The sequence below is a fragment of the Aythya fuligula genome, chromosome Z (genome assembly GCF_009819795.1).
Source record: "Aythya fuligula isolate bAytFul2 chromosome Z, bAytFul2.pri, whole genome shotgun sequence".
Classification (NCBI taxonomy): Eukaryota; Metazoa; Chordata; class Aves; order Anseriformes; family Anatidae; genus Aythya; species Aythya fuligula.
Window position 1 is genome coordinate 62039003 of NC_045593.1, and position 22043 is coordinate 62061045.

The 22043-nt window shown below is 40.1% G+C and overlaps 1 protein-coding gene across 1 annotated transcript in view; it reads left to right on the top strand.

Moving 5' to 3' along the window:
- CAMK4 (calcium/calmodulin dependent protein kinase IV) overlaps nt 1–16214 on the top strand; it is a 156217-nt gene extending 140003 nt beyond the window's left edge. The window contains exons 6-11 of the mRNA XM_032205478.1: nt 806–896; nt 2428–2502; nt 6499–6574; nt 11412–11538; nt 12430–12582; nt 15590–16214. Coding sequence (XP_032061369.1) covers nt 806–896; nt 2428–2502; nt 6499–6574; nt 11412–11538; nt 12430–12582; nt 15590–15754 — 687 coding nt within the window. The 3' untranslated portion in view covers nt 15755–16214. The remainder of the gene's footprint in view (nt 1–805; nt 897–2427; nt 2503–6498; nt 6575–11411; nt 11539–12429; nt 12583–15589) is intronic.
- Nucleotides 16215–22043: the final 5829 nt, after the last annotated feature.

Below are 22043 nucleotides of genomic sequence, written 5' to 3' on the forward strand. Positions count from 1 at the left end.
GCATCGTATTTCCAAGGTTTTAGAGACTTCAGCTGGAGAAAGAAAATAAAAAAAGAAAGAAAATCAAGAAATACAGAATTTGTTTCACTAGTTTATCATTTTTATGCCTTTTTTCATTGTTCATCCCTAGCAATGTAGAAAGTTCCCATATGTATGCCAGAAGTGCTTCCTTCTGTTATGGCAAGGCAAGGACAACATCTATACAGGAGTTTAGTGAAGAGTGAATTCACACGTACTGTACAAGCTTCACCAAGACAGCTGGAAATCCGTGCACCTACAACTGTGTGGTATTAAAACCTTTTAGAAGTCTTGGTCAAGAGACCATAAGGATTTTGTAGTTGACAGAATACACGTGCTACATTTTTTCTTTTCAAGGTTTTCTATTTAATACATGTAGTTTAATAGTTACATGACTTTTTTTTATTATCTCTTAGAATGTTGTAATATGCAGAAGCTGCCTTTCTCTGAGGCAGACTTCTGTATCTCAGCATCTATTAGATTACTTTCTAGGAGTTACCACTATTAAAAGGTCAGCAACATTTTCTGAGAAGCTTTTCTTCTCAAATGGACATGATGCCATCTTTGCCTTCCCAATTTTCATTTTCCTATCCAGATCTCGATATGTATCTAAGGGTTCTGTGCTGAGCAAGTTTGCATAAAAAAGCTGATGAAAGTTAGTTAGTTGACTTTGTGTCACATAGGTAGCAGTCAATGAACTGCTGCTATATATTAGTAGGAAGTTGTTAACTCGTACTTGCCTGTAATCTTACACTGTGGTAAATGTTTTGACATTCTCTCTTTATAGTACCTGCATGCAAATGGGATTGTGCACCGTGACTTGAAGCCAGAAAATCTACTCTATGCAACACCAGCACCAGATGCACCACTGAAAATAGGTAAGCACCATCAAATAGTTGCTTCCCTAATTCCTTTGTACCAGTAGTATGTGTTAACTATATATACTTCTCACTGTTACTTTATTCTAATCTAACGCTAATACTCAGATGCATGGCATATTTCTTCCTCAGCAGCATGGTTGTGCATGGTATTTTAAAAACAAACACAAAGCTAGCCTCTTGTCCTGGGAAATTTACAGCTAAAACCATACAGAAAGTGGCAGATGATAAAGAGTGTGGGAGGAACAAGATGGATCATGAGATTAGCATACAGACGTACTTCTCTGTCTCTGTTCTGTTAAACTAATATTTTAAAGGAAAAGATTCATTGAGGGGTGAGGAGATGGAGGTGAGGTCAGGCTCTCCTGAGCGGGGGTGTGTTAAGCCAATACCCTCAGGAGCAGCAGCCACTTGCCTAGAGCCTGACCTTCAAAGCTAGGTATGCCCAGCTCTTGTTGGAGCAAAGAGGAACTCTGAAGAAGCCTGTAGTGTGGTGTTGTGTTGTACTATGCTGTGCTGTACTGTTTTGTGTTGTGTTGTGTTCTGTTGTGCTCTGTTGTGTTCAGCTATGGGCAGCTGCTGGGCTAGGTCATACGGAGCAGTGAAGTGTACCCCCTGGTGGAAAGTGGGCTGTGTCAGTTCAGATGTGTTAAGCAGGAAAAGGACTGATTTGTACATACTAAAAGAAAAACAACAAAAACCCTGAGCCTTCTGCTCTCTTCTTCTTAAAGAAACAGAGCTCTGCCATGCACCCAGCAGGTGATACTCCAAGTGTGCTGTGCTCCTGAACTGCAATCAGTTTAGAAATACCACCTCATGCTGCCTTGACAGGGAGCATGTGAAGTGAGGAAGTGAAGGAAGCAAGGAATGAAAGTGTTGCCATGTTCATCACGGGTTTCAAGGATCCAGATTTCCAAGAACTATTTGCAAGCACTTTCATACACATTTCTAGGAAAGTCTTGCATCTCCGGATCATAGTATCCTGATTTACATTCTGTCCTCGTTCTTATCTTTCCTGGAAAGGCTCTGATAATGTAATAGTTTAATGCAGCCTTGGTGTGATGGCCAGAGTGGTGTAAGGGCTTCTATAGCATTTGCCCAAAGAGGAGCACTACTAGGGATGCCCTCACCTCCATTCTCAGCTCACCTTCCATCTTCTTCCCCAGAGGCCAGCCTGTGCCCAGCATTGCTACCATACCAGTGAGTAGCAAATTAGATAAAATTGAAGTGAGACAAAGGTACAGCTTTTTAAAATGCATTTCTGTATCACTGATTTTGTGCCCTCAGGCATCTCATTGCATTGGGTGTATGCAGTCTTCAGGATACACAAGTTAAATTTGGGTCAGTCAGGAGCCAGGAAAACCCATTTGTACAGACAAATTTTAGTTCTGGATTGCAGTCTGGGTAGATTCCTTAAATTGGCCCTCATCTCTGGAAATGACAGTACTGTTCATTTAACTACATATACAATGTGAGAAAAGTGATTTTACAAGGAAATGAAAATGCTAACATTTATAAAAAATCTTAACAGCTGATTTTGGACTTTCCAAGATTGTGGAAGATCAGGTGACCATGAAGACAGTTTGCGGAACTCCAGGGTACTGTGGTATGTTGCTTTGTTATTTACATGATGATGGATTTAATGTGAGGATGTTACATTTTTTCTTTCCAGCCTGCCTTCAAAGGAGAGGTATTCATATTGTCCACCTTAATCAAATCTACAAAGCTTAATCAAAACATATGTTTTAGTGCAAGTCCATTATTTGCATGGCAATAAGTCCAAACATCATAAAAATACTGAAATTACTAAAATAATACTGGAGAGGCATCAGCAGAAATTTGGGGCTTGGAAGGCTTAATGGAAAACTTTAAAAACGTATAGAAGTTACAAATATTTGAATAATAACTATAGTGAATTTATCTTAAAATAATACTTTCTTAACACAGAGGAAATCAAAGTATTCTTTATAGCATGCTCATAATTTAACCCCCTAAATCCAAAGCATTTAAGTAAACACATGGTTTTAAATGCACGCTTTACTTGGAATATTCTGGTCCATGCTGGATTGGGACCCATATAACAGAGGACTACAGGTGTAGTATCGGTGCTGAAAGGAGCCTTGCAGACTGTCCAGCAACTTTCAGCAGTGCATCCTGTGCACCCTGCTGGGCTCCCTGTTCAGCATCTTTATGCACAGCTGCACTTCTGGTGGAGAAGAGAGGAGAAGCTTGCCTGGACTCTTGGGGCCACCAAATGCAGCAGAACTAGATCCTGCACTGCCAGAACATGCAAAAGAAGGAGGCCCCATGTAAAAGAGGATTGCAGCTGCCTCTGCAGTCTGCTCACCCTTCACTGCAAGGCACTTCTGCCTGAGGAAAGAAGCTGGTGGTCAAAGAAGTTGATGATCTTGTTTACCCCGGGGCAAGCTTCCTAGGCTTGGCATGGTGGATGCTCACCCCCAGCAGCCACTGTAATCCTGTGGAGAAATGTATTTCTGGTGTCCTTCCTGTACTTCTGGCCCTGAACGGGCTCATATGAGAGGTTGCAACTTCCTAGCAGTGTGCTGGGCTGTAAGCCTCTCAGGTAGTGTTGGACAGAGCTGAGCCAAGCCACATGGAAACTAGAAATTTGACGTTTGCCTTTTTAACTGTAGAAGCAAAGGAAAGAGAACATGGGAGAAGACGATAAGATTATTGAGCTTATAGCCCATCTGATAGTGCAGTTCAGGTGACATGTCCATTAGCTTGTATATCTTTCTCACTCTAGCACACACAGGTGCCAAGAATGATTTGGAGTAGCACTGGGTTCCTATCTGCTTAGCTTCATCAGACTGTACTTTGAATATTGACTATTAATGGTCTTGTCTTCTCTCATGGCTGTTATGTTACAAATGCCATAAAATTATAGATAACATTTAGCCCTTATTATGCCTATTTTTATATACTATTAAAATATTATGATAAGGCTTTTTCACACATAAGAGCCCTCAGAGTAGTGATGGTTGGTGTTAGGGTTGAGGCTGAATGACTGTGTTGAGGAGTGGTGAAAGGAGCTTTGTGCCTGCAGACACAGACCTGCAATCATTGCTTCATGACCTGAGTTAAACAACCCTGCAGAATTCCTGGTGCTTGGAAGGTAGTAATAAAGCATTACTTTCCACAAATGGAGGAAACCCAGGTGTGATACTGTTGAAACGCCAAATTAAACTATGAATAATTGATAGCCACAGGCTGCCAACTCCCACATCCTGCCCACCCTACTATCAGCAACTTCTCCAGGAAGGACACAGCAAGGAAAACATACAGTTGGAGTGAGGATACTTTGGCATCAAGACTTAGCAGTCCATAGTCCCTGCAACAAGCAAAGGGATGCAGAAGACTGAAAGAAAGATGGTAACAAGGAACTTAGCCTGTTGAGACATTGTCCTTTGAATGAACTTAACAAGAGAGGCATAGGTGATTGCTTACAGTAGCACAGGAAAACAAGGCAATGCAGTGCAGTGATTCATGATCAGTCTGTTACAGCCAACATCTAAATTAACAACACCTCAGTGCAATTCATTTGCCAAAAGCAAACTTTTGAAAGTACACAAACAATCATACAACTGTGTAATCACAGTCTAGACATCAAGGCAGACCTGGATGGATGGATGGATGGATGGATGGATGGATGGATGGATGGATGGATGGATGGATGGATGGATGGATGAAGTGAGGGTGTTGGTGTCTTTGTGGCCATTTTACGGTGGAAAGAGGAGGAAAGTGGAAAAAAGGGCTAAAAGCTTCTTCTGCTCTTATCTGAAACAAGAAGTCACCCCAAAAAATGTTGTTTGCTTTAGAAGAAACATATCAGCCATCAAAAAGAAAAAACGTCCTGTCTAGTTCATAGCACGCCATCTGGCATTAGCAAATATGACAAAGGGAACACTGAGTGACACCTCTTTTCTTGGACAATCTGCATGTCTTTCTCTAAGGTCATTGGTTGCCTTGCCTCTAGGCTGTTCTGTTAGCTACAGGTTGATCTGAATTCAGACCCATTGGGACCTGGTATCCCTCCTCAAAAACTCACCAGCTCACCATCTGACCTGACAGAAGAATGAAGAGGCAGGGAAAGTTTCCCAGGTGTGAAAGTACTATATGGCAAAACTTGTCTATTAATGTCCTTTGCCTCCTATATTAATGACTTGTAAAAATGCTTAGTATTTCCTAGTATGATAGATCTTTCAGGTAGGTTGAAGTCTGAGCCAGCTGCCTGGAGGCCCTTAGGGAGTCGTGTGTGCTCCGACTAATGTCTTGTTCTGGGGAACCTCACTCCACAGGGATGTTGCAGCACACAGATATAATGTTTGCTGTCAATAAGATCTGCAGACACTTGGAAGAATTGCTCAGCAGTATCATTTTGATTACTTTGATTATTTTTTCCAACACTAGTTGGCTATGTCTTTTCTGTGTCCAAAAGGTAAGGGAGGGAAGAGTCTTGGTTCCCCCAGTGTCAAGTGCTGGCAATTCCATTTCCTCTGTGGATCTCCTCTGACATTCGCATCCTGTCACTCAGGCACATAGCCCAGGGAGGCTGGCCTGGGTCAGAGGCCTCTCTGGAGGCTGCTTGGAGCTGACAGCCTGGGGACATGAGGTGCTCAGGGTGGGCACATCACAGTATCAGTGTGCAGAAGTGCACATTTTTGGTCACACATGGCAGCAGCAGCTACTGCCTGCAGGGTGAGCCAGGCTGCTCAGCTTTCCTCAAGGTCTGATTGTCAAGCTACTCAGACAAAGGTTGACTCTACCATTTTAGAGATAGAGTCCCCCAAGAGCACCATTTCTTTCCACCTTCTCTGCCCTGCAGAAGCAGCAATTGCCTAAACGTGTCTTGTTTTTCCTCAGCTAGCTGAGGAGCTGGGAGCTAAGAAAAGACACATTTCTGAGGCAATAGGACCTGCAGTTCCTCAGCTGCAGGCAGAGGGATGTAGTCCTCAATTTCCTTGTAATGTAGTGGAGTTTACAAACCAAACTAAAGCATAGGACTACAGTTAAGAAAAAACAAATAAAAAAAAATGAAGGACTGGGGAAGGAAGGGGTAGGCTGTGGGAGGAAAAAAAAAGGAAAATCCATATGTGGTCAGAATGGTGGGTTGGAATAAAATATGCCTACCATGTTACACATCAGCATTAGATATATTCATACAATTAAAATACCAAAAATAAAGCCCCAATAAACTACAAAGTAAACCAAATACCAAAGTTAGAATGCCACCTCCTTTGCCACACTGCATCTCCAGTGCTGATGTGGCTATCCCTTTTACTTGTGCAAATCTAACCTAAAAAGCCATTTGACACCAAATTTTACCTCACTGTGTCACTTTGCACTTTATTCTTCCCATGCTTGGACATCACTTCTGTTGCTTTATACTCAGTGGAAGGAATCACTTGTCTAATTAAGGGCTTTAAGGAGCAGGCCCTAAAAATTATCATGTTAATCATAATCATAAGGACGATCTCTTTCAAAGATTCCTGTAAGCATGCACATAGTTTATGTCGACTTTTTTGACTGTTATTTCTGCATTCAAGTTTCATCTTGTTGACAACACTTTTACCGTCTGCAGCACCAGAGATACTACGAGGATGTGCCTATGGCCCTGAGGTGGACATGTGGTCTCTGGGGATTATCACCTACATCCTGTAAGTGCAGGCAGTGCTGTGGGGTGGTATGTAGCTGGTTCCTTTGGTTTAAAATACAGCAACTGCATTTTTTTATGGCATTATATATGGAATATGCTATTGCAAAACAAAAAGATGCTGAACTTGAGTTGTGATGTTCCTAATGTTGTTTAAGGAAGTTAAAAGCTAAAGGAGCGTGGCAAAATATACAGGTGATGTATTTGATGAATATAACACTTCATCATGAATAGCAGCAAGGTTTGTGCAGAACCATGCTGTTAATGTGAATGAACTGCAGTGAAGATGACGAAAGCAAAGAAAAAAAAAGTCAGTAAGTGTTGTACATTCTTTCCTCTTTCACAGAAACTACAAAATGTACCATTATTCTAAGTAACATCTCAACTTCAGACTGGGCAAAGAGAAGCTAAGGTGAATGCAATAGTTTTGCAGTGCCTCTGAATATTGCCGAAGACATGTTCCTCTGTGTCAGCCACGTATGCTGCAGCAGCTTTTGGCTGCAGACTCAGTTCTGCAGTCTAAGGCTCAGCCCCACCATAGCCAGAAGGCAGGAGACAGCCCTGGACCTTGTCTTCAGATCAGTCTGATTGGTAAAATGATTTCAGTCTGATTGGTAAACTGATTAATGATGAAAAAGAAGTGTTCCACCTCTTACAAAATATCCAGAGATTCAGCTGACAAAGGGCTGTGAGCAATGCAGGCCATACGTAAAGAGATGAAATTTCAGCTGTAGACCAAAATTTTCAAAGAGTTGTGTCTAAAGATAAGCACTTACTGCTGCATTTTAATATGGCTAGTCCTAATTCAGTTGGCAAGCACTGCAATTATTTTATGGCATCAATGGAATCTTTCAAAGAAAGAGATTTGAGAAGGGAAAATTGTGTCCATTGTACTGACACTTCTCTTTATGGGAGAATAAATAACTTCATTTATTCCCTTGCCAACATGGATGCTAAACTGGCTTGTTGTATATGATACTTGTGGGATGCCTTTAGTAGAAAGAAAGCAGAATTTTGCAGATATACATTAAAAATACAGAATGTTTTCTATATTTAGGCTTTTTTTTTTTCTCCTTCTAAAATTCACTATCTGTCCAGCAAGTACAGTGCATAATAGTACAAATATTTTGTTTCTATATTTTGGAAAGACACAATTATATTTTTTAGGGTTTATAGTAAAGGTACTTGCAATGGTATATAAACACTCCGATGGGAATACCAGAAATCTTCTGTACATCAGCTTCAAATAATTCATTGATCTCCTTTTGTGTCCCTGTAGGAATAATTGGATTCATTATTCCTACAATATGCCAGAAAATACATGTTTCTAATAATGATGACTTTTGGAGGCCATGCTTTCCATTCTTGTCATGGTTTTGTTGTGATTGTTTTAACTGTTCCTTTAAAAATGTGAATCTTTGTCTAAAGGCATGGTTCAAGTCTGTAGATCACGTCTCAAACATTGCCTGCTCTTACACCCAGTGTCCTGATAATGCCAGCTTGGGTACCATCCCACTTACACTTTTATTTCAGCTCATATAGTTCATTTGTGTAAAATTCCAAGGCTGAGTTTGGTAGGAGGGTGGGTCATTTGTGCAGGCAATCGTTTCTCATCAGCTCTAGTGCCCACACGAGAGAGATGGAGAGATTTGAGGTTTGCCACAGGGCTGTCACTGAGATTAGGAGAGATGCCTTTTGTTGTCCCTTTACAAGGATACATGAATTAAGGCATAGGCTTGCCTACCTATTGAGCAATTGATGAATGGCTTTTCTGCTTGAAGTTGAGAGCTTTCTTTAAGCAGAATTTGCTTTCAAGTGTAGTCAAGCACCAACTGAGAACATAGAGCAAATTCCTATTTTAATATATGAAGTGGTATTTGCTATGTGCAGCCTTTCTAAATCTTCCAGTTGTTCAGGACATGCTCCCAAGCCACATTAAACCTCTGCACTGGTGTAAACAAGCATGTGAGCTCCTGCTGTGCTTCCTCTTCCTGGTCTTCTCCTCATCCTGCACCATTGAAATCCCATTTGACCTACAGGAACAAGCCAGACAAAAAAAAGGGTACCAGTCTGTTGCACCTGTCTCTTCCATTTAGCCAGTGAATGCAAAGATTTTCAGGTCAACTTTTCTAATAGGTTAGAAGCTGAGACCAGACAGGCTGGCACCTGAACAGTAACTAATTCATTAATCCTGCAGCCTAAAAGACAATGTTGCATGTCCCATCCTCATATTCCAGCAGATGGGATGCAGATATGTTCAATCCAAAAATGTCTTGTTGAATATGCCTCCCCTCCCAACAGAACATATGTAAGAGTAAGAGATAGTAATTAACTATCATGCTACAGAAGATGTGCATATAAAACTCTGTCTTCTCACTAATACAAAGCTGACTTACCAGGTGACTAAAAAACTTTGACACATACTTGACAGAAAAAATAATTCCTGATGTTAACTGTCATAACTCCAGGGAAGCCACACTTTTAATAACGTAGAGGAGCAGTCCTTTTGTATTCTTGCAACAGGTTAGAAATACCACTGCTCATTCAAGAAGCAGATAGCAGTCAACAAATATGTAGGTTTCATCTGTAGTCAAAATTGCATGGATTTAATTAAAAGTATTTTTTAACAATGGATTTAAAAGTGCAAAAAGCACTGTCTGGTAGTGTATAACTAATTTTTAACCTGACTACATTGATTTTTTTTTTATTTAGTTAGTAAATGATTTAAAATGAATCAACATAATGCTATTTTAAATGAAATAAAGAGCAGCCATGCTGGGTTTTAACATTTATCTAATTTGAAATTGCACCTATAGTTTTACTGATCTAACAGGACATGTAGTGAAAAATCTGTCCGCTGAAATGGAAGTTTTTGGAGGGTGAAAGTGTATCTATAGTGATTGTTAGTAAGACAACAGTAGCTAATAGTAGTGAGTAATGATGAAAATATTTTTAGGTGTAAATAGAGAATCACTTAGAAGGCATCCAGCACAGTGAGAGCAAGCCTTGAGCATGGTCTCACTGCATGTAATCAGTTACCTGGTAACCAGAGGCTAATTTTGGCTGAAACAGTTGTGGTCCAAGGACTCTGCTCATCAGAGGTGCTCCCTGGGGAAAGGAACTGACCTGGAACAAGCTCACAAATGGTGCCGGGAGTCAAATGGGGGGAAACGGGCAGGGTAACCATGACTGGCTTTTACCTACCAAAGTACAGTGTTTGTAGGCTAGATCGTCATATTATAATCCATCTTTGCCAGACTTGGAGATAAATAGTACACCTGGAATGTGCTCACAGGGCAGGATTTTTCCTCTGCAGCAGTCCAGTGATGCAGCTGTTCAGGCTGCATACCACTCTCTAAAAAACATTTGTTGCTTGAACAGCTGTCTCCTTTTTGAGGAATGTAAGCACACTGACTGACTTTAAAATACAAGAAGTTAACATGCAAGTTTACGTTTACTAGATTTGTTGTCATCTTGTTCTTTTCAGTTTGCTATCATCCTCATGTTGCTTGTTGCATTTTCTGGAGACAGAGTAGAAGATAGGGTAGTAGAAGATATAGCTTTTTTGTAGCTCAGAAAACACTTACTGGTTGATTAAGAAATGCACTTTAAAACACCAGATTATGTGTGCAAACATGATTAAAGTGCAATGAAGTGCAAAAATGACATTATATAAGTAGAACCACTTCTATTAGTTTGCCTTCCCCAGGGTCAGCAATGTGGATCTGTCGGGATCTGTATTATTCTATATATTCATAAATACATTCATTAGTGAGGTTACCAAACTTCCTGATAATACTTAGGTTACCTAGGTAAAGATGAAAGCTGCTGATGAAAAGCTGCTAAAGGATTTTGTGTTACTGAGTGCCTAGGTGATAGGATGAAAGAACGTACAGCGATGAACATAATCAAAAAACAGTGCTGACTTGACATAGAAAAGCTTCTAACTTCACAGGCAAAATGAAGGCTAATTCTGTTTTCTCAGGGAGCACATAGAGGGATTCTGATAATTGCTCTCTGAACGTGTTAACTCTCTGCTTGTAAACATTCCAAACAAGCTGGTCTAAGGTCAGGAGTTGCTAGGAAAGTAACGGAGATTAAAATCAAAAGCATTCATCAAAAGTTTTTTAATACGCAAGGCCACAGTGTGGCCATGCTGACTAGCATTCCCACCCACTTCAAAAAGACTCAGAGCTGGAGAATATCTACAGAAGAGGGCAGGAAAGAGCAAAGGCTTCAGGCTGAGCAATGACTAATTGTCATGATCAGCTGTTTGCAGTTTTCCTCCAGAACAATCACAGGGCTTGCTGAATGAAAGCTCCAGAAGCAAACTCCCACCAGGGTGTGCAGCTGGACCTGGTGCACCTGTCTGCAAGATGTGGGTGCAGCAACTTTACAGCAGTTCAGAAAGTAAGGGGAAAAGATCAGATGAAAGAACCAAGGAAGTGTATTTGGTACAAACACATCCATTTCAGCTAAAGAAGTCTGAGAGCCATGAATCACAGTTTTTTCTGCTCCTCCCTAGATGTCTGATTTTAGCTAGTCAGAGGCTGGAATACTTAATGAATGGTCTGACATTTTATGGCTGCCGTTGTGTTACGCTCCTGTATTAATAATTCCAATTACAGGTATGTGACAATGGAAAATAATCACTTTGACCAGCCAATACCAGTATTCGTGAGTTATTACAACCACACTTTGGTTTGCTCTGTTGTAGAAGTTGTGTGCAAAGTTCATATGCACATCCAGGTCTGTTTTCCAAAGCAGCATACAGACCATGAAGTACCAGGAACTGATGCCAAGTAATGCTTGATGAACTTCTCTTTCTTTTATCCTTGCAGACTCTGTGGCTTTGAACCGTTTTATGATGAAAGGGGAGATCAGTACATGTTTAAGAGAATCCTGAACTGTGAATATGACTTTGTGTCCCCCTGGTGGGATGATGTGTCTCTGAATGCCAAGGATTTAGTAAGTAAAACAAAAACAAGAGTGCAATACCTTTGCTAATACATATTTTATTAGTTTCACTTACACTGGAAAAGAGAATGCATTTTAGGGTGGGGTGAGGGGAAGAACAAGTGGTTAATTAATTGCTTATGTGGCTCCTTGCTTTTCTTCTTATCACTGTTTAATTATGGTGCTGTAAAATATCCCCTGGTAGCCCACTGCTGTAATTTTACAAGTTACTAAGCACTCAAAACCATGGATATTGAAGTCCATCTGTGAACAAAGCCACAGATTGTTGGTGATCAAAACTTCATTCATCTATGCCTGGCTTTCTCTCTCACTCTTGAGATGTTTAATTGTTCTGGTTTTCCAGGGCATCCACCTTCAGAGAATGTAGAAACAGACCCTATGTCCTGTGCAGTTCTCAAGTCAGAACTGTCAGAACTTCAGAAGAGGAATATAAAAAGATTATAAAAAGTGATGTGTCAAACCCCCCCTCCCCCCTCATTTTGATGACAGCTTTTTTCTGTCTATTTAAACAATTTCTCACACTTTCTCAGTAGGTATATAAATGTAAGGCCTATTTGTGCTGTATTTGTTTATCCAAAAAAATACTGGATAGAGTAAATTGGATCCAGGGGTATGTCTGCAGTGCTGTGTTTCCAAAATTTCCCACTCTTGTGTTCAGAGAGGTGCAATTCTCCTTATCACAACAGCAAAAACAGTGGCATAGGTAGCATTAGTTTCAGAGTGGACTAAGAGAGAAATACTTACACGGTACTTTCCACTTCACGTTTACACAAGGTTATGCAGTGACTGAATGAAACACTTGATTTTTGATATGACTGCATGGTCCAATTCTGCACATGGAATAAGGTTAACAGTCTTGTGCATTTTATCTTTGTGATGCAGGTTAAAAAGTTAATTGTTTTAGACCCCAAGAAACGCCTCACAACTCTACAGGCTTTGCAGCACCCATGGGTGACAGGAAAGGCAGCAAATTTTGCACATATGGACAATGCACAAAAGAAACTTCAAGAATTCAATGCCCGGCGTAAACTTAAGGCAAGTCTCTGGACATAGTTTCTGTTTTGGCTGTGAAAGTGTGCAGTAAAATCCATAGCTTACAGGGGCCTTGCAGACTTTCCAGAACAATGTCCATGTGGTGGTATGGAAGCTTTTTATTTAAGATAACTGACGTAGGTGGAAAACTTGAAAATGATTTCATCAGTGTCTGCAAAGAGACAAAAAAATATGAGGTTGACTGAAAACTCTGCACAGACGGAACTGCTGAGAGTGTACACAGATTTCCCAAAATCTCTCCCTTCCTTCCTTCCTACATACATGCATGCATGTATATACATCCTGCTTAGTGCTGTTTGCTGCACCCTTGGAGTGCTGACCAGAAAGAACAAAATTCTGAGTACTTTCTTAAGAAGATATATATCCATAAATCTGGAAAATATTTAGCCTACTGCAGAAGCTTTTGATATGTAAGCTACCTACAGTAGAAACATATATATATATAACATAGAAATACAAATATAGAGAGATAATATAGAAATACTTACCAATATGAAACAGGAACGTAAGCCATCCCCCTGTATGATTAGAGCCAGCATTTTTGACATCTTGGGCTGTGATTAATAGGCCCAAAATATGTGTTTGCAAGTACCTCTGAGAACAAATGTGGAATTATTTATCTGGAAATTAAGTGTCATAAGGCAAGACTGCAGGCAGGACCTGCAGTGAGAATTCCATTAGATTTTGTATCACCACATTGCTCTTTTACAATCTAATCTATTTATCTGCCTTGGTAGGAAGAAGGGAAAAAAAATAAGGTGCAAATTGCAGGTGACTGGGCACCTAACTGGTATAATGTCAGGAAAATTCCTTTTTCCCTAGTCCCTTCTTCAGTTGTTCAAGATTTGTGTCTGCTTAGAAGAAACTTCCAGGGCTACTTCAGCAGGGAAATCATTCCCAAGAGCTACTTGGGAAACTGCCTTTGTAGCCCTGGGGAACAAGAGTTAAAAGCATCTTGACTGTGAACTTTACAATATCATGCAAAACGAAATTCATGAAGAAATTACCCTTAATTTTGTTTTTGATTATTTTTTTCAGTGTTATTAGGGAACTGTGACAGAGAATTGCTACAGAGCAAAGAAAAAAGTTTTGTCATTTATGAAGTTCTTGGATGTGGTAGATATAATTCAGTGATGCTTTGCCCCTGCAGAACTGGCTAAGCGTGTCTATTAACATTGCTCCCTTCCAAAACATTTCTGTAACCTTACAGCAGTATTGCTGTGCATTCATTGAAGAAGCTGTATAACATTGTTACATCAAAATGATTTAAGAGCACTGAACAAAGTCATAAAATTCATTATTTCTGAATGAACTGTTACATTCCCTGCCCAGGAGGTCACAAAGAGCCATGTGCCCTTTTTGCATGTTTTGGTCTTAATTCTCTCTATAGTCTTACAACTTTGACCACTAGCTTGATTTTTCGATGTTCAGTTTATTTAGACCAATTTAGTCAACAAATTTGTACCTCTGTGTTTAAAAGCTGTTGCTTTTTATGAATTTATTTCTTCATTGCTTTTCCATCAAAGGCTAAATGACCGATTCTGTAATTATTAATTAAAAATAATTTATTAAAGTTTGCAGTTATTGTACAGTTTTAGTTTTATACCTACATGCATATAAAACAACCCGTAAATTTGTAGATAATTAATTCTTGTTCATGAAAACAAGAACGAAGAAGAAAAACAGGCAGTGAATAAAAACTATTTGTTTTGTTAATATTATAAGAATAATATAAAATTACACTCTCTGTCCCAGCATACAAGACCAGTTACAGACTTTTCTTTAAATAAAGGAATATGTTACATAATAATTCTAAAGCTCTCAGTGATTATATTTTTTTAATAGATTTGTTGATTTTTTTCATAAATATTTACATGCCTAGTGAGAGTAAAGGACATTAAAAGTATCTTTATGCATTCAAATATCAAGAGGCTTGTTCTGTTTGTAACCTGTTTTCTGAAATGCTCTCGCCATTTAATATAGATACCTGTGATTTTCCTTTAAGAGGTCTAGACTCCCACCTTCAAAATTCTTGCCACTTTCATTCACTCATTTTGACTTCATATTCTGATGATGATTCTTCACTGACGCCAACTCTTATATAACCTGTTTTTTCATTAGTATCTTTTTTTGTCCGTTTGAATGGTTGTTGTTGTTTTGTTTGTTTGTTTGTTCTTTATTTTTTTTTCACATGGTCACCTCTACAAAACCATCCACAAATACATATAAACCTTCTCATCCCTTCCTGCAGACCCACGTCCGTGATGCTTATGCAAACAGCCACCTAGGTCAACAAGAGCTAGAGTTGTCATACACAAAGATAGTATTTCTTCTTTCTTTCTATGTTTTTTGTTTGGTTTTGTTTTGGTTTGTTTCTGTTTTTGTTTTTCTGGTAATAAAGGCAAGGGCTAAGAAAACTGCCTTTATATGCGTCCTCCCTTTTTGATGTTTTTGACATTTTATACGCTATGAGAGCCTGTCCCAAAAATTTACTTCTTTGTATATGTGTCTGTAAATATATATATGTGTGTATACCTATATATGTGTGCATATGTGTATATATAGCCCTATGGGCAGTTGCCCATATGCCATCCACTGGTGTGCTTGGCATATACAGTAGTGATAAATATTGTTTCCCTTGAGTAATCAATGGTAATTCATTTATTGGTAAGATGGAAAAGAACTCTGTTTTTGCCATCTAACTTCAGAGCAGCAGGTCTGAAGTTTTTAAAAATAATGCCACATGTGCAGATGAAATAAAATTCCTGTTCATGTTGGTGAACTTTGTAACCCTATGAAAGCAGCTCTTTTAAACCTCAGTCCAGTATTTCAAATGCCCTTCTAAACCTGACTGAGCTCATGCAGGTATCTGGATGACATTACCATGAACAGCAAGCACCATAATGTTCCCCAGCACAGTGATGCTAAGGCTGTAGTGCTGGCAGGCTGTGTCCTTTAAGGAATGATTGTTTGATCCTCTCTTTCTCAGGCTGCAGTAAAAGCAGTTGTGGCATCGACTCGCCTTGGCAGCGCCAGCAGTCATAGCACTCATGACAGCAACAAGCCCAGCCGTAACCCATCTCCTGTGCACGATGGCAAACCTGAAGAGAAACCCACTCAGGAAGCAGAAGCAGCTCCAGAAGAAATGTCTTAGGTCAATGTGCTTCCTTGCTTCAGCTGAAATCTGTCATTTCATACACCAGCTAACTTGTCATTCAGCAAGAGAGATTTGTAAGCTTGACCTCTCTGGTTCTGCTTTGGGGTGCCAAACGCACTGGCTGGTGATTCTACCTTCAATGCATGTGACTGCTTATGAAAATAGTAAACTGTTCCATAAGGCATGTCATGGAAACAGTGTTCTTTGCAGTAATACTGGCAGGTAAAAAAACATGGGAATGAATAACTACCTACCATAATGCGTATACTCCATATACATCTATACAGTGTTTCTAGATGGCGTTTGAAACAAATACTATTTAATTCAGTTTTACGGAAGTAGGTGTCTTCTGTATGTCATGACTTTCTTTGAACTGCTTCCTTTCAGATTCATAGTCCTGCAGTAGACAAAATGGAAGGAAATACCAAACAAATAGCTTTTAAAAATAATGTATGAAATAATGCTTTTTACCTGTAAAGTTAAAAAATAATGAAAAAAGAAAAAAAAAAAAAAAAAAAGAAAAAAAAAAAAAAGAAAGTGTTTGGGGATTTATATGCAAGAAACATTCCACTACTTCTGGGAAGAAATTGAAATGTTAGTTCGACTGGGCATGAAAATGTACATTCCTCAAGCTTGTTTTGAGAATGCCTTACTCTGACTTTTCCTGTTTATATACAGCATTTTAATGACAACCAAAATTACTCAGACTTCTGCTATCTCATTCTCTAGTAAACTGTTAGCCAAACGAAATGACAGAAGAATAGGGGATTAGAGTAAATGCAAATTTTTTGAATGCCATTGTATTTACTCATGTATTTCTAAACTGTGCAGCTAGAAAACGTTTTTATAGGGCCTAAGGGAATAATCTGCAATTACAAAAGTTTTAAATGCTTGAAGGAAGCTATTCCACAACATAATGATTTTGCTCTGGGGGAACACTCTTATACAAGGTCTGGGAGACAGTAGTGTAATCTGGCTGCTTCCTAGATAGTTTAACCTCACGAGTAACCCGTCTCACTCATCAGAGCAGTTAGTTCAGATTTTCCCGACAAAGGGCCCCTCCCGCAAAATGATCCACCAGCACAGATCTTGCATCCACTTAGAGCTCCTGTGTCTGAAGTTATAAGCCATGTGCATGGATCAGCTTGTGAAATTAGGATCAGGCTCTTCAGCTGTCTTAGTCTTTTTTTTTGAATGTGATCGATAGGAACTGAGAAACCATCAAGAATCAGTATGTATGGCCGTTTACACTTCTTTGTTATCACTTTGATAGCATGGGGATTTCATAATGTTATTGATGTATTACAGAAATTGCAAAAAGAATCTTATGTACAACAATGTCGTTTGTGTTTGTTAAACTTTTTAATGATGATAGTTACCTAAAGCCCTTACATGCTCAACATTCCTCTTTTGCTTTGTTTTTATTTTAAGTTAGGCCTCACACAATTTGCTTTCAAAAATATATTGGCTACCAAAAATAGTCACTGATAAAATATTCAAATATTCAGTAGCTACATTTCCTGATGAAATTAAAATAAAAGGTTCAAGGATGTCACTCACATGGTAGGTTTTCTAAATAAAATGTAATTTAGCTTAACACAAGAAAGAAGAGATAAGATACTGTCTTTACAAGTTATGGATACATGCTAATGAATGTACTGTACTTGATTTTTTTTCCCATTTCCATTTCTTAAAACTCTTTGAACTCGTACAAAAAGATTTGCTAATTGAGTGAGGTTGAAATATAAAGTACATGCATCCAGCTTTTCCCTAGGTGATGGCACACTTTGAGGCAGTACAGGGCCGTCAGCTGGAGAGGCTGGCAAGGGCCAGGCAGCTGTAGAGTCATGCTGAGGTCTCTGCCTGATCTTATCGTTCTCACTGTGAGCAGGGCAACAAGACACGTTTGCAGATTTTCCCTTGGAAAAAAAATCCTGTAGGAATAACCACTTTGGAGAAGGTGATGGATTCATCCATCTGCCTAATTTTTTGCTGTCTTTCTTATCTTCTATGAAGGGACTGCAGGACTAATGCATTTCTGAGCCACAGATCTCCTCCCTCACAGCCTGAGGAGGCATTGAAATTGGGTCAGTGAGGGGGGTTAGATTTTGTAATGTTTCATCCTTCAGTGGGGACAGTTGCTTCTGACCTACAAAAGTCATTGCACACCTATCAGTGCTCGAGCAGAAATATCTTCATCTGAAACATGGTGTGTCTGAGATGAAAAGTAATATAGTTCTAGTTGAGTCTTAAATGTATATGCTGCTAAATTACACCGTGGTGTATCATAACTATGAACCAGCTCCATGCAACCAGAGACTGCTCTGTGAAAGCATGATCTTGGCAGCAGCTCAGGCTTGCGCATGAAGGCTCTGGGGCTTAAAATAGTTTTGCTTAGTTTTCTTTCATTATGTTCACTTTGAAACAATCAGGACGTCTGTGCTAAAGAATTACCAATATGTGACTCAGGAAAATAGCATGGTTGGTATGACAATACTGTGCAGAAGGAACAGCAGCACCAGGGTGTATGCACTTAACTGAAGAAGGAAATGTTATGTGCATTGGTTTTGTCTGGAAAATCACACCCCATAATTCAGACCTGGGAGTGCAATGCCAGTGCTGTGTAATATTGTGGATAAAAAATACAAACACACCCTAAAGCTATTGGAGGCAGGCCAGTTCCACATCTGCAGTTATAAACTAGGTAAAAAATTAATAATGTCCTTTTCTGTTGAAACCCTAAACTTTAAATTTTTAAAGTGTTCAATGTATCAGCAGAGTTCTTCAGGTACAAAAGGGAAAACCTTGCCATCTTCCTGAAATATCTGAACTTTTCCTCTGGATGGAAATTGTAGTATTAGGTAATTAAAAGCTAAAATTTGAGAGTTATACTGTGGAGCTGGCAGCTGTTAAACTGACAGTGATTTCCTGCCTTTGCACAAGAAGAGGGTTTTTTACAAGTTCAGAAAGATTCACTCTGAAATGGTAACAGATTTCCTATCCTTCTGAATACTCTGTGGTTTTGTTTATGACACAGTAAATTGCACTGCATCCACCCAGTGATGTCTTGTTAGCTGAAGATTGTATTTTTCAAGTCTATCAAATTGTAATTTGGCATTGTGCAAGTAAAGATGCAGGCACACCATAATCAAACTTTTGAATGCAAAAGACCATAAGAGCAGGATTTTGATCCAACATGCCCTTCAGAAGACGGGCAGTAACAGCTCAGTCCCTGCAGGAGAGCTGGCTGTCAGGTGTGAAGGTGAGTGACTGAGCATCCCCTTTGCGAGGACCCATGCCTTGGTGAATAAAGCAAAGTGCTGTGAAAAGCTACATGGTGCTAGAGTGGGATGAATATGGCAACCAAAAAGTTTTGGGAAGGCTCTTAGGCTAGCAGGAGCAGGCAGTCACAGGCTGGTGGGGGCTGCGGCTCAGCATTTGTTGAGTAAGGATCTGTCTCCTGCCGCTCCTGCTGCCAGTGAGGCATGGATGCATCTGGAAGTCACAGGGAAGTGAGGACACCTTCACAGTTATCACAGAATCACAGAACCATTTCCAGGTTGGAAAAGACCTCTAAGGTCACCTAGTCCGACCTAGCACTGACAAGTCTGCCACTAAACCAAGTTTCTAAATTCTTACATCTACATGTTTCTTGAAGACCTCCAGGGATGTTCCCTGGGCAGCCTGTTCCAATGTTGCACAACTTTTAGTAAAGACATTTCTCCAGCAAGGAGAGAGAAGAAGGTGTTAAGAGCAGCTGTAAGAGTCCAATTTAGTGGATGTATAGCAGTATTTGCTAAGCAGCAAGTACAGGAGGACTCTAGAAAATACACACATTTTCAAACAACAAGTGGCAACTGCCCCTCAGCTCCTGCACACATCCTGGGGCATGCTGTTGGCAGAGTCCTGCCATGCAGCCCTCTGTTCTTTCAAGAGAATCACATGGAAATATGGGTGGAGGACTCACAGCAGATACTTGCACAGTGCCCTGTGTATTGCCTGCTTCCAGAGGGATAAACGCTCACAAGTCTCGGCACAGTGCCCTGTCTCCTGGCTTGTGCAAATATTTTGTATATTTCTTGGCAAATAATTCAGTTTTGTGTGGCTGACTCTGCTTGTTGCTGCTCAGGTTACTGGATTGCAGCCTATATAGGTATGGCATTCAAGTAATAAACATACCTTTGTATAAGGGAACAAAGCAGAAATGCTGCTGACCAAGCAGGATATACAGCTGTACCTAGTGGCAGTGATACAAGAAAATCCTGAAGATACCAAAGGTAACCAAGAGACAGCACAGAACATCCTTAAAACTACTTTACAAAACAGTATTACCTTAAAGAATGTCCTTTCTTCCCCTTTAGAGTCATTCTGGTTAGATCATACAACCATAGTGGTGGAAGATAATTCTGCTGTTGTATAAAGAATATTTGTTTCCCAGCTAAGCCCCTACACAATACTGCATTGTATTGAACAAAAGTCATTAGCCATGCTGGAAAATAAGAAGTAGGATAAGAATCCAAGATGAGAAAAATAAGAATAAAATAAACACCTGGTCTAGTTATCTCTGGAATGTAAGGATATTGGTTCCAGAACATGTATACATTTCTACTTACAAGACTGTACATTCTCCACATAAGCAAAATTTTGCTTTATGCCTGGGAGTTAAAACTTCTGGCCAGAGTAATTAAGTGAAGATCAATGGAGGGTCATTACAAACACAGAGTGTAACCTTTGCAACGTGAATCCTCTAACGTAAGGATGTAACAACGTACATGTATACGATTAAAAATCCTGCAAAACAACAACAATGAAAACCTGCTTTGCATGATCTTCATCCCCTCCAGAGTGGAACAGAGAACAAAAACACAGTCATTGTGGGAAGGCGTTCAGATCTTGTTGGGATAGGCATGGCACATAAGCAAGAACAGGACAAAATAGTCACAGTGGCCCAATTCTGAATTTATCAATAAAATTAAATTTAAAGCTTTATATATATATAAATATATACATATGCTCACACAGCTGTGTAAAGTTATTGAAAGAAGCAGAGACTGCCGAAGAGTCTTTGAGACCCCTGTCTGTATTAGCAGCTACAGTAACTTTCTAAGTCATCCTCTGCTGTTTGCCAGCATTGCTCAGCTGGAACTGAAACCATAGTGTTTCACATTCCTGTATACATGGATCATGTCTAGATGGCATTCAGTGTAATGGACATCAACATACGAAAGATTAATAAACACAGCGGAACAGAGTTTTCCCCATCTTTGGGCCCCTTTCTACCAAGACACAGCTGGGAAAAGAGTGCTTCAGTGTCCTCATCCTTTTGCAAGCCAAGGACACGGGGCGTGTGGGGTGACAATACAGTGGGGTGACAATACCAGTACAGCATTTTGTGGTGAGTGAGAGCTGCCCTGAACAGCACCAGAAGCCCCTACCCAGCTGTGCTCCATGCACAGCATGTCTGAGCAGGAACTGAGAATCTAACCCCTAACTTGTACACCGGGAAGACATTTATTGTCCAAAGGGCGTTAAACGCCATGTGTTTGCTCCTATTAAATAGCAGAGAGATCCTCCTGTAATGAAGACCATCCACTGCTTTCTTCTGCCTGCCTGAGATGCAGCACTGGAGACTGCTATATGCCGATACGTAGAGAGCAAAGCTTAAAAGAAAAGGCTCTTTTGTGTATTTCCAGTAGAAATACTGTTTTCGAGAACTGGTGACATGCATTCAGGGCCAGACAGCTTGTTGTTTTTCTTCCCCTCTAAGCTCCATCCTCTTTCCTGGCCACAGACCCCACAGGGCACCCGGGAAGTGCCACCAGCTGCCAGCCAGTGGGCAAGGAGCCTCTGACACTTGGCAAGTTTTGGATATGCTGTCCTGACAAACCTGCCATGGCCCTTGGGTCTGTCAGATGCTTTTGCCCTTCTTCTTTGAATAGATTGTACTCCAAAAAGTCTGGGTGCACTGCTGAAGTATGAACGTATTCCCATATGAGCCGTCCTTGGTGTGATCAGTCGTTGCCAGTCAGTTCCCAGGTGGGGTGCAGGTGGTGTCTCCTCTTCCTCCCCATTTCCTAGAGTCACACTGCCTTCTGGTGCCTTCTGTTTCCTTTCTCAGAAGCATATACCTGGCTGACAGAAATAGCACAAAGCTATGCAACAAATGCCAGAGCCAGCAAAGAGTTCAGCAACTTGTGTTATTTTCTAAACAGAAGACAAAGGCACCTGGTTTGCCTCAGATGCTTTGTGGCTGCCAGCTGGTAACACTGAGGGAGCGAGGGGCTCA